General features: G+C 55.9%; 1 protein-coding gene across 4 annotated transcripts in view; it reads right to left on the reverse strand.

The window, feature by feature from the left end:
- Positions 1-445: 445 nt before the first annotated feature.
- DNMBP (dynamin binding protein) overlaps positions 446-12,621 on the reverse strand; it is a 31,852-nt gene continuing 19,676 nt past the window's right edge. For 2 of the 4 annotated variants that reach the window (XM_082764422.1, XM_082764425.1), the window contains exons 5-17: positions 8,066-8,253; positions 7,364-7,463; positions 6,520-6,667; positions 6,139-6,156; positions 5,331-5,530; positions 4,864-4,994; positions 4,515-4,619; positions 4,171-4,299; positions 3,411-3,743; positions 2,778-2,960; positions 2,502-2,700; positions 1,951-2,405; positions 447-1,644 (exon numbers count right to left, since the gene is read on the reverse strand). In XM_082764422.1, coding sequence (XP_082620548.1) covers positions 1,456-1,644; positions 1,951-2,405; positions 2,502-2,700; positions 2,778-2,960; positions 3,411-3,743; positions 4,171-4,299; positions 4,515-4,619; positions 4,864-4,994; positions 5,331-5,530; positions 6,139-6,156; positions 6,520-6,667; positions 7,364-7,463; positions 8,066-8,253 — 2,378 coding nt within the window. In that variant the 3' untranslated portion in view covers positions 447-1,455. Of the gene's footprint in view, positions 1,645-1,950; positions 2,406-2,501; positions 2,701-2,777; positions 2,961-3,410; positions 3,744-4,170; positions 4,300-4,514; positions 4,620-4,863; positions 4,995-5,330; positions 5,531-6,138; positions 6,157-6,519; positions 6,668-7,363; positions 7,464-8,065; positions 8,254-12,621 lie in introns of all 4 variants that reach the window. The other 2 variants (XM_082764423.1, XM_082764424.1) reach the window with 2 other exon arrangements.

Consider the following 12,621-nt stretch of genomic DNA (forward strand, 5'->3'; position numbering starts at 1 on the left):
CATTTCATCTTCCAACTAAAAGTCTGATGTTAAGGTATGCTAAATGAGCCTCGGTTTAGCTTAAAGCTTGGCAAGTGTGTGGGGGAAGCTGGTACGCTGATGTAATGCAGACACAGATTGTGGGAAGTCCAAATCAAGTGGCACAGGTACAGCAGAGCAAACAGCAGGAGGGATGCAAGCCTCTCAGCCCTACCTGAGTCATGTAGCAGCACAGCAGGGGAAGAGGTAAGTGCAATCCCTTCATCTTCACAATGATCTCTGCTGTGAGGGTTTACTAGTGCCTGAGCTGCAGCTGGCACAAAACACCAAGGCAGAAACATGCTGTGCCCTACTGAGAGGGAAATGGCTCTGCAAGATGCACACCAGGTCTGTGAGCTCTGCTCCCACCCCACTCACACAGCCACGCATGCACCAAGCGCTCCTCACATCTCTCCTGACACTTGCACAGGTGCTTCCTATATACAAGGGCAAACGTTTATTTACAGAGCAGCAGTACAGGGGACACAAACACTGCCCCGAGGAGAAGGGAGCTTTCCTCCTTCAGGACATGGCAGCAGCACGTAAGACACACCACCCCACAAAGGGCACTGCATCCCTCCCAGAACACAAGCACCATCGCCAGTGCCCTGCAGCAGGCACAGGTGAGGCACTCCTGGTCAGAGCCCCGAAACATGAGGCTGCAGGACAGGTTGTGTTTTGCCTTCCGCCCTGCCCCAGAGCAGCCCTGCTAGAGCAAAGAGGCAGGTCTTGGACACTGGAGACACTGTGCTGACAAGGGAAGATGGTCTTCAGGGTCTATGGCTCTTCTGGGAGCTGAGAACCCAATAGCCTGGAAACCCCCCCAGTAGGGGTTTCTAGTTCTAAGCTAGAAAAGCTTAGAGAGGCCCCAGCCCCTGGGAGACCAGGCACATGGACACAGCACCCATGGGGGTGCTGCTGGGGGTGCTCCGGAAGGCTGGGCTCTGAAGCTGAACTACTCACAGCAATCCTCAGAGCAGCTTCCTCAGGCCAGCACAGATGTCCCACCCTGACGTCCTGCACAGCCAGGATAGACCAGGTTCCTGCTGCTGCCAAGAAGGCACTGGGAATGCGTTCACAGGTTGCTTTTAACACTAAAGAGGGTCTCAGCAATAGACTTCCACAGTTTAAATCCACAGCAGCTCAGCCTTGGTTGAGTCATTCCCTCCTGGGGCATGGCCCCATGCTCTGCTCCCCTGCTCCTGGCTGGAGGCAGGAGGCTTGAACAGCACGGGGTGACAGCAACTCACCCCTGCCCTCAAGCAAGCCGCCTGCCCTGCCAGCCCACGCTTCCTCCTGTCCATGGCAGCCAGTGTGGTGGGGCTGGAAGCACTGCAGGGCTGCAAGGAGGCACAGCCTCAGCCCCCTGGGGTGAGCAGCGGAGGCTGCAGGGCCCCCGACAGTCCCAAGGCACGGGGTAGGGGCTCCTGCCCCCTCTCACGTGTACTCTGTCTTCCGGATGTAGCTGGAGGGCACATAGCCCTGCTTGCCGTGCGCCTCGGCCAGCCACCACTCTCGATTGCCTGTGATGTCCTCAAACTGCAGGATCCTGAGTCTCTGGTTAGCTGACACGCTCAGCTCGTTGGTGTTTCGGCCTTTGAAGGTGTAGAGTGCGTAATAGACCTGCTGGGCAGAGGGAGGCGTCGGTCAGACAGGCACTCAGCACAGCCTCAATGCTGCACAGCACAGGATGTGTGCGCAGCGCTTTGCAGAAAATCAAGGCACAGTCAGAGCTGCCCCCACCCACCCACCCACCCACCCATTTACATCCTTGGTCTGTGGCTCTGCACATCTCCACCTCAGCCCCTTGGAACAGAGCAACCTCCACCTCACTCCTCTCCCTCATCATGGCCAGGATGATTCAGCCTCCACTCAAGCGAGAGGAGGGTCAGCCCTTGGCACCCCGAGTCCCCCGGGCAGCTGAGAGCTCACCTGGTTGCCCTCTGGCTCGCTGCTCTCCAGCCCGGAGTCTCTGTCCTCCACAGAGGACACAGGCCTGAGCCGCGCTTTGGCGGGGTGCCCATTGCGAGGGCCAGGGCTGTAGCCTGGCTCAGGGCGGCTGTAGCGGCGTGGAGATGTCACCACACCAGCCTCCAGCCTCTCCGTCCTGTCACCAGAGCTGAGCTGGGGCACAGAGGGGGAGTCCGTCTGCGAAGGGGTCTGCGGGGATTGGTACGGGTCTCCTGGGGAGGCAGAGTCCTGCAGGGGTTTCTGAGTGAAGGCCACGGCTGCCCCGCTGGGGCTGAAGGTCAGCGTGGTGCTGCTGTGCGGGGAGGAGCTGCTGTGCTCGGACTCGTTGGAAGAGTGGCTGCCCACAGAGACGTCCGACTGGCTGCGGCGCGGGTTGTAGGGCTTCAGAAAGGAGCTGTACACAAAGCCCTTGGTCACTGCGGAGAGGGAGAGGAAAGGAGCTCAGATCAGGGATCTGGGGGACCAGAGGAGAGGAGTCGCAGCAGGCACCGAGGGCAGGAGCAGCCACCTACCCCCATTGTCTATGAGCCAGCGATTCTGGCTGCCCATGGGGTCCTTCTTCTTGATGACCCCCACGATGTCTCCCTCCAGCAGCGAGACATCCAGGTCTTGGGCAGCATTGAAATTGCGTTCTGCCTGGAAGAGGCTATCGGGGGAATAGCGGGCCAGGAGGGCAGCTCGGATGTCGTCCGACTGCAGGAGGTAGCTGGGCTGCAGAGGAACAAGGTAGGCATGAACGCTGTCCCAGGCTCCCCGGTGAGCCCTGACACAGGGCAGAGAGGACTCACCAAGGCACCGAGCGGCTGCCGCCGGGCAGACTGACGCTCCATGCTCTTCCTCTCAAAAGGCTTCTTGGGAGCTGCCTGGGACTCTGGGAAGAAGGTGAAGGCCTGGAGCTGCTGGAGGACCCGACTGTGCTCCTCCTGGAAGACGGCAATGAGGTTCCCCTCTCGGCCAGACACCTTCAGCAACTGAAACCAAAGCAAGGTCACAGTTAGATGGAAGCTACTGCCAAAAGTAGCCAAAAGCTACAGCAAGGATCATGTCAACTCCCAGGCCAAAAGGGGCTCTGAGCCCTGCCTGTGACTTGGATCAGGCCCAGATCTGCAGCTCTGTCTGGATACAGCTCTGCACGATCCCCACGCTGACGGCTTGAGGTACTCCCAGGCAAATGCTGTCTTGCCACTGCTCCTGAAGCAGCCAGAGCACAAGTCCCACCTCCACCATCTCCCCACACAACTGCATCTCAATCAGGCAACTCCTGCCCTGACAGGATCCCATGGGAACCCTCCCTGAGGCACTTAGGGACTGAAACAGCAGCAGCAGCTTCCCCTGTAGTGAGGGAAAGCTTGGGGAAAAGCCCTGTGCAGAGGTTAGTGCTGCACTGAGCCTGCAGCACTGTCTGTGCTCCAGGAACCCACCGACAGCAGGGGTCTCAGCTCCTCCAGGGCCAGGCGCACGAAGTCACAGTGTGCCTCTGCGTAGCCCCGCACACAGCTGGCAAAGAGCTCCTTGGCAAAGCACAGGAACTTGGGCAGCTCGTCCAGGAGCTGGGCGTTAAGGGCCTCGTAGTTGTTGCGGGCCGACTGCAGCTCCTCCAGCGTTCGCTTGTCCTTCAGCTTCTCCGCTCGCTCTGTGCAGTTGTGGAAGTCGAGGAGCTTGTCAAAGCGTTTCTGCACTAGCTTGTGAGGCCCCGCAAACATGCTCAGCAGCTGGTTCAGCGGCGAGCTCACCAGCCGCTCCGTCCGCTCTTTCTGGTGGGCAGAGATGCAGGGAGCAGGTGAGATGAGGTGCCCTCTCCTGACATGCCTCTAACAGCAGCTGCTCGCCCTCTGCTACACAACCTCCCCAGGACAGCACAGGGTCCACCTTCCTGATGGCACCCTACCAGAGTTCCAGAAATCCCTTCTAGCACATAGTACACAATAATCCTACATAAATGTGCTAGCATGGAAAATGCTAGAGGAAGGATGTTACACTTCTGGCAGGGCTGAAAAAAATGTGTGCCTAACAGGCATGCTCAAGGCACAACCTCAACCCACAGCCATCAAAGCTCTCAGGAGGCAGGAGCTGAATGGGGGTGCTCACACCTATTTTGGGCTGCGTTACCCGTGCAGCCACCCACGGGTGGGAGAGCCCCAGAGGGGTGCCTGCAGCACGCGAGGGCACAGGCTCACTCACAAAGTTGGAGAAGAGCTGGTCGCTGATGAGCCGGTTCACTTTCTGGAACTGGTCCAAGTCCCCGCTGCCTTTCTCCGTGCACAGGTCCCACATGCTGACCGCTGCCAGCGCCTTCATGCAGGCTGACTCCTGCACCAGGGACATGCAGTCAGCACAGCCACGCATACCACCCAGGGGAACAGGGCTCCCAGGGCAGGCTCACGCTCCTAGGGCAGCCCAGACCCCCAGGGGCCAACCCTCAGGCAGGGCTGAGGTCAGAAGCATAGCCAAGTGGCACTGCAGGTACGCACCACGCAGGCAGGAGGGGCAGCACGTGGCGAGCCCCACATCACACCCAGACTCACCCGGACGTGCTGCAGGTAGAGTGAAAGGTCCCTGATGAAGGACTTGATTAGCCTCTCTTGCATCCGAAAATTTTTCTCTGTCTCCTCAAAGGCTTCGTCCTTCAGCTGTGGGAGAAAAGAGCTCAAGGGAGGCAATGCAGGAGTCTCGCACCTCCCAGAGTGGGAGATGTGGGGCCTCCTGCCCACAAACCAGGGAGCAGAGATGGATGGTTCAGACCCTAAGCTCACTCTGCCTTGCTGGCCTGGATGAGAACTATTCCCTGGGGAAGGGATGTGGGGAGTCAGTAGGTATCACCACCTCCTTGGGCACCACAGGGTGTAAGTGTATCTGGCAGGTGATGCAAATTACCTGGGGCGCAAAGCCCGTGAGATGCTTGAGGTGGCTGCTCACACGGTTGGATTTTTTGATGATAGAGTGGAAGTTGAGCTTGGAGATCTTTTCCATGAGGCTATCTTCATCCCCTTTCCGGTACTTCAGCACTAAAGAGATTGAAGCAGAAATCAGAACCCTTATCAGCACAATGTTAACATTAAATATATATTCTCATCTTATCGTTCTTGTTTTCATTTCACGGCTATGTATTCAGCAACTGCATACATTTCATATCACTGTATCACAAGAAATATGTCAGATGTATACTACATTATTCTTTGCATACTGTATCTCATGCTTAGATTTTTAAAAGCAGCTCTCTTATGGCACTGCTGTGAGGGTGCAGTTTCTTGAGGTCAGATTCCCTCCAGGACCATGCAGTTGACAGACTCCAACTTCACCCACTCTGACCCCTTGTACCCCAGCTCTACCCAGCTCCTCACCCAGGTCCTTCCGACGCTTGTACTCGTTGATGTTGACGTTGATTTCTTTGACAGCAAGGAGAGCAGCTGTGAGTGGAGCCTTGTCAGGGTGAGACTCAGGGGTGGCGCTCAGCAGCTCCATCAGCAGCAGCGGGTACCGCATCACCCTTTGCACTGGCTTGATGAGGAAGGAGCCCAGGTTAATGTAGTTTGTGCAGCCCCTGGGAAGTTGGGACAAAGAAGATGCAACAGGTTTCAATCCAGCTCTGCCCCCTTGAACTGACCCCAGCCAGACCCAGAGGACCAACACCTCCAAATCCACTGTACTTCCTAACTCAGGCCACCCTCACCTCCAAACCCACTGTGCTCCTGAACCCTCAGTGATTTCAGATCAGCCCCAGGTTTCCAGACTTCACTCAAACCACGTGACTCTTCTCAGCCAAGACCCTCTCCATCACCAGACCCACTGTGGGATCCCACACGGGTATAGCTTTGAATGTACCAGAGCTCCACCTGCCTCAGACTCCATCCCACCACCCTACTGCTGGATCTGGCCTGCAGCGCAAGACAGACTGTGCTCAGGACTGCAGCCAGCACGGGGCTCTCCTTCCTCCCTGGAGCTGATGGCTCCCCAAACCTGTTTTCAGCCCAAAAGACCTCCCCTCGCCTCACCACCTGCCTGTACCACCCACCCATTGCCACTGCTGCAACCTTGCTGCAGACAGGACCCCCAGACATGCGCCCAGCCGGTGGCGGGAGGTGAGTCACAAGGGAGCAGCCAGGCCAAGACAGACGGACAAGCGGGGACTAACAGGAAGGAGGCACTTACCACTCACTGTACAGGCTCCTGCCGGCCCACAAAGTGCCAAAAAGCAAAGAAAAGCAACAGGTTAACGGTGCAGCAGGCGTGCACTCCCGCAGCCAGCTCCCTCCCGCAGTGACAGTGACGCTGCCATGGCAGCTCTGACCCGTGGCAGCTAGAGACGTGGCAGATGCCGAGGCAGGCAAAGTGGCTCATTTCTTCACCAGCCTTGGTGGCGCAGGGCTTGGGGAATAAGAACTTTAAACCCAGGGCATGCTGCCTTCTCCCTACTTTGGTGACCCTACAGGTGGGAGTCCCAACCCCTGTGCGTTGGGGCAGACGGGCAGGGATGCTGGGGAGTGAACCCCCTACCCCAGCCTGATGGCCACCACCGCCAGAGGCTCCAACCTGAGGCTATCCAGCAGGTCCACCAGCAGTTTCTGGATCTTCTCATCTTTCTCATAAGTTTCCAGCAGTGCAATGGCCTCGTCATGGTTCTGGCAATACACCCTGTAGACGCTCTCCAGCTCTGCACGTTGTGCCAGGAACACCGGCCCTGCACACAGCAGCGAAGTGGGACGTCAGTGTCTCCAGGCCCCTCTTGCCTTCCACAACCACGCTGCATTCATGGTGAGACACTCTGTGTCCCCCTTCCACACACAGCTTGAGAGGACATCGTTACAGGAGCACCCAGGATGCATCCTTGTCACCCTCAGCATGCCCACACATCCTGCGTGCTTCACTGTCACTACAGACCGGGTGGTGTGGGCAACTGGGGACAGAAATGCGAAGCTGTGCACCAAGGGCATGTCGTGATAACTCACCAGGACATGTTCACTCAGGCTCTGAGGGGACTGTTTCCCTAGCTGAAGAGCCCCAGAGGGACCCCAGGAACCACAGGCAGAGAGACCTCAACTGATCCATCTCTCCAGCGGGTGACTGGTCAGTGGCAGTGGAGAGCCACATGAGGAACACAGGCACAGGCTGCCCAGGGCCTGAGTTGCCTGTGCAGGTGTGAGGAGTGGGGCTCTCTTTGGGGAAGGAGCCAGGGGGAGCCATAACCAGCCCTCATTTCTCAACACAGTGACCCATGGGGCAACACAGGTCTTCACGGCTTCACCAGTGGACTGATAAACACTGACAGGGACCAGCAGGGAGGAAATGCTCCCATGACTTAAACTGCTCTGTTCTGCAACCCCACTAGCAAATCACATCCCAGCCTGCTGAGAAAAGGCAACAGCAGAGTTCATACCAATGGCATCTGAAGCCTCCAAGGTGGACAGCAGCTGCTTAGAGAAGCTTATCACCACTTGGATGTTTCCAAAAAGACCCTCAAAGTCTACATTCTGCACCTGGGGAATGGAAAGAGAGATGTCCTAGATGGGAGAACATGACCCAGCCAGACCCAACAGCTACCCCTTGCCCTCCTGCAACCCACCAGCCCTCAGCTCCCCATCAGCCCCTCAGCTTGGCCTGCTCCCACCACAGTGACTGTACTCACTCCCTCGTCCTCACTGTGCATTGAAATTCTCCCTCCTTATGCGTACCACCACTCCTCTTTCCCAGCAATTTCATCCCTGCCTTTGTTCACCTGACATTCTCCCTCTCTTCCCACCAATTCTGTCACAATGCCAGGACCCCCTATTTTCTTTCTCATGACAATGGATTTAACCTACAATACAAATGACGAGAACAGTTCCCCGCTCCACCCAGGAAATTAATCCATGATACTTGCTGCTAGCTTTCTTGCTCTCAGCAACAGTGGGAGCTCAGCAGGATACCAAAACAAATGGGATATTTCTATGAGTGCAAGGAGTAACATGAATCACCCTACTGCCCCCAGCTTATCTGAATTTCCCCTGTGGGTTCCTTTGCTGCTCCAAGAACAAAGCAGACTCACTATCCTCACCCCACCCCATCAGTGCCACACTGTAGCCTGCCCCCACACTCCTACCTGTGCCTGCTGCAGGGGCACCATGATCCTTTCCACGCACATCTCCAGGTCTCGGATGTAGTCCCTCTCTGTCTGGAGCAGTTCCTCAATAACCTTGGACCTCTTCTCCAGCATCCTGTTCTCCGGGCTCTCGGTGGTAGCGGAGGACGTCTCCAGGGATGGTGTCTGGGAGGACAGGAGGGTCATCTCTGCAAGACAGGCAAGCACGATCAGCATCCTCCAGCAATACCTGGCCTGACCCTTGCTGGGCAAGGCCAGGAGACAAGCAGCAGCTGAACTGTGCCCACAACCTGTGAGTCTGCCAAACACGATGTTTAGAGCAGGGCCAGCAGGTTGCCCACAGCTGCTCCTACAGCCTGCCTCTACCACCAGCCCTCACAGCACCAGTACCGCTGTACTGGGGACCCAGTGCTAAGTGCTGCAGCACAGGGACAGCTTGCAGAGCCTGTTCCTGCCCACCCCGTGCCAAATCTTCAGTTGTGGTAATCCAAATATGCACCGGCCACTTCCCTGCTGCTCCTGGCACAGGGGCCAGCAGACTGCAAGCCACACAAACCTGTCCCAGGCCTGTGACGCCAGCTGGGCCCTGGTATCCCGACGCACAGCCCTCTCCTGCCTCTGCCCCAGCAAACTCTCGGTGGGGCTGAGCCCTGCTCTCCTCCTCACCCTAGCAGAGAAGCGGCCAGCTGGGGCCTGGCTATGGCAGCCTGGCCATGGCGGCCGTCCCCTCCCCTGGGGCTGGGAACAGGGTCCCCATTCTCCAGCTCCGGGCCATTTCCATCTGAATAGCCGAAAAGGCCTCCAGGCACCCACAATGGGGCTGCCGGCGGCAAAGCCTGGAGCTGGACCGTGACGAGAAGCACTGGTGCGAGGCCAGGAAAGCCTTGCTGGGGTGCAATCAAGGTGGCCAGGACCCACGGCCGGCACCGAGGCCAAGCCCTGGCGAAGCTGCAGGTGGTGGGGGGACAACGTGAGCTGCATAGGTCAGAGGCATGGGGCAGCCGCGTGCACCCCACAATGACACGGGTGGGTGCCAGGCCAGGGAGGGTCCAGTGCCCCCAGCACAGCCCGGGGACGTGCCCCATGCCCAGGCCCACCGCCCCCTCACAGTCTCCCCACCTGGCAAACTGCTGGCGTGCGACACGGGGAGCGCTGTGCAGGGAGCCCCACGTCTGGGGACTCGCCACCCTCCTCCTCTTCCCTATCCCAGGCACAGGCTGCTGGTTTTCCTCCTGGTTTTCGGTCCCACCTGCAGCTCCCCCGCCAGCCCGGCCCCCTCCCATTTTCATTCAGGTTCAGACATTTTATCCCAGCGGATTCCTGGGCCCCAGCAACTCGGTACCCACCTGCCTGCTGCTACACCAGGTGCCCCCCCCGGCCAGAAACACGGCAAAAGCAGGGCCCAAACTCAGCCGGCGAGCCCTCCCAGCCAGGCTCTGGCCCCAAAACTCAGCTCTCCTTCATCTGATTGCTGCTTTGCAGAACTGGCACCCATGGGGCCCGCAGCCCCTTGCAGCACACCCCGGCCTGCCTCGGATCCGTGGTTTTCAGCAATTAGCTGATTTGACAAATGCTCCCCAGCTCCAGCTGTCTCCCACGCATCGCCAGCTGCTGCATTTCACCGGGATTTTATCAGAGCTGCGGACAGGCCCCCAGCTCTCATATTTGTATAAGTATTTTTGCAGGACAGGCACGTCCAGATCCCCACCTCCCTGACCTCTCCTGTTGCAAGCCTCAGGCAACAGCAGGCCGAGAGTGGGGGGAACACAGCACTGACACCAGTCCCAGCCCTGGGAGGCTCCACGTTACCTGGGGGTCTGGCACCCACCGCACAGCCCCTGCAGACCCCAGTGCTCCCCACCACCAGGTGCTGGGGCTGCCGGGCCCCACAGGGTAACCGCAGTATCCAGCAATGGTGTGAATGTGGGATGGGAAATTGAATCACCCAAACCGATGGCTGCCTTGGCTTCCCCAGCCAGCTTTATCAAACCAAACGCAGCAGGAGCCTGTGAGGAGGGACGGGGAGCAGACGCCGGGTTTTGTATTTACTCACTGTTTGCATTTGCAAAGCATCTGGGAAGCTTCAGCTACAGACCAGACCCTACCCTGCAAGGTCCTCTGCAAACACACCACAAAGGTGTCCTGCAGGGCCACGGCACTCTGAACCCAACACCAGACAAAAAAAGGACAAAGAAACACTCTGAAAATGTCCAGCAGCTCTCTGCAGCTAGAGGCTCACAAGCAGTAGAGAAACAGAAACAATAAATGAGTTATTTTAAAGTTGTTTTTTTTTTTTTTTTTTCTAAAGGAATGTCATTTGTTTTCCAGGAAAGCAAACTCAAGTGGCAGGGCAATATGGAAGAAGCACGAAGGTGTTAACTGAAATGCAAACAGGTGAGTGAAACCAAGGCAAGGTGGGCGTGTGAGCTGATACCGCCCGTCCTGAATGAGCTGACAAAGCATGGGGTGGCCACAGGAAGTCCTGAAAATGAGCCTGTATTCAACAACAGCCAGAAATGACCCGTGAATATCCCGAGCTGGAAGGGACCAACAAGGATAATCAAATCCAGCTCCTGGGAAAAATAAATTTGATTCAAGCTCAAAAGGGAAAGATTAAATTTTCAACGGCCAAAGATTTGAATTTTGCATTTATCCACATGCAAAGTGACAACCACCCTGCCTGAACTTTGCACAGGAAATCTCGGACTTTACCGCATTGCCTAACAATCCTGCTGTGCTCCCTCATTCAGCTGTAGCTATCTGGCGGCTGCAGGAATAAATCTGACTGCAAGGAAGATCTTGTGGGCAAACCAGGTCCTCGGATCCTAGCTCCTGGCATTTCCAACAGCTCCGTGCTGGAGAGCTAAGGGAGCAGCAGCAGGCACCTCTTCTGCCAGCCCTGCCTTGCACAGCCCTGCCCTAAGCAGGGCAATGTCCTCTCTGCACCCACTTCAGACCACCGGAGTGGAGCCGGGGATCCCCAGCACCACAGCGGCTCCCCACGCTCCAGCGAGCAAACCCCAAGCACAAAAACCTCAATCAGGCGCCCTGAGGCAAGGCTTTGGTTGACACTCCTGAGATTTCCAGCTCCACAACACCTTTCCTCTGCAAGTCTCAAATGCCTGTCCGGGGAAGGAAAATTAAAACCTTTCCTGCACAAGTTTTAAGCCCATAATGGTCATTAGTGCAGCTTGCCTGACCTGGCGCGATGCTGTATGCCAGTTCCACCCACTTAAACTGTGTCAGTGTTTCCATTATTGTGCCTGTGATTTCCAAATACTCAAACAAATTAATTCCCCTCTGGCCTTCTTGCCCTTTCTGAATACTTCAAGATTTATTTAAAAACAAGGCAGCTGCAGAGGACGGCTCTTATGACTCTTGCTATTTATCACCAGCCCAGCATCCTCCTTCAGTCATGAACTCAAAATGCCATCCTGCTTCTTTCCAAACACTCAGAACTCAAAAAATACAAATACAGATTTATTTTTTTTTAATACTTGGCACTCCCACCTGATTGGTGCGGACAATTTGCAGGACTTATCGTATTTAAAAACTCTTCTTTTTGTATTTTATACCATCTCTTTTGATTGCTGTCATTTTCTTTTTCTTTGTTTGTTACATTTTCATATATGTCTAATTGCAGTATTCCCTAAATGAGGCTTATTAAGCTTTTAACTAAAATCACCCTCTTTCACAGCTGTGGGTTTTGGTCATCTAATAAATACTTTTTTAACAAATTCCCATTTAAATATTACCGCTCTACCCAAGCCATCAGTTCTGGAGGCCCCGAGACACCACAGCTGGATTGGTCTCCGTTACTCTGCAGGAATGCTACTGGTATTTCTAATGAAGCCACCAAATTCCAGTCCAGTGACAAATTCATGTTTACCCATGATACAGATGCCAAAAGGGCATTCAGAAATACTCTTCCAAAATCAGTGTTCTCAATCACAACGTTTAGAGACTCTAATTTTGTTCTCTTCCAGCTCTCGCATGAGCTCTGAGATATGGATCTCCAAAGGAAAATCCCTAACAACATTTTTTTTCTCTGTCCCTTTTGGGCTATTTGTGACAAACGAGAGCTCTTTGCTGCTTTGGCAGCCTGCGGCAGTCTCCCAGTTGCTCCTGCTTCTGAGCCTTGCTGGTCCACCTGCTGGTGCACGGAAGGCCCAAGGGCAATGTGTAACACATCTGCTGGCAAACAGGCAGCGAGGTGTCGAGGTGGAGCACACTCCCACCTCCACCCTTCCCGTGGAGATCATGTTTTTAATACTGCAATCACACGGCTCAGGCTGCTCGTCTCAGAAATGCCACTTTTGTTGACATTCTTCCAACCCAAGAAAACGTCCAGTTCTTACAACCGAGCTCCTGGTGTGAGCACAGGCACAGCTAAGAGCTTAGCTCCCTGCCCCACTTTGTGACCAGAGTTAATCCATGAGCACAGACCCAGCAGGATTTGCATCCATCCCGCAGGGCCCGGCAGCTCTCCCAGAGGGCCGCATCGCCTCCCCACTTCTCCTTTCCAGGGCTCACCTGCCAGCATCCCCCGTCACTGC

This window comes from Aythya marila, assembly GCF_965140915.1.
Source record: "Aythya marila genome assembly, chromosome: 7".
NCBI classification, from domain to species: Eukaryota; Metazoa; Chordata; class Aves; order Anseriformes; family Anatidae; genus Aythya; species Aythya marila.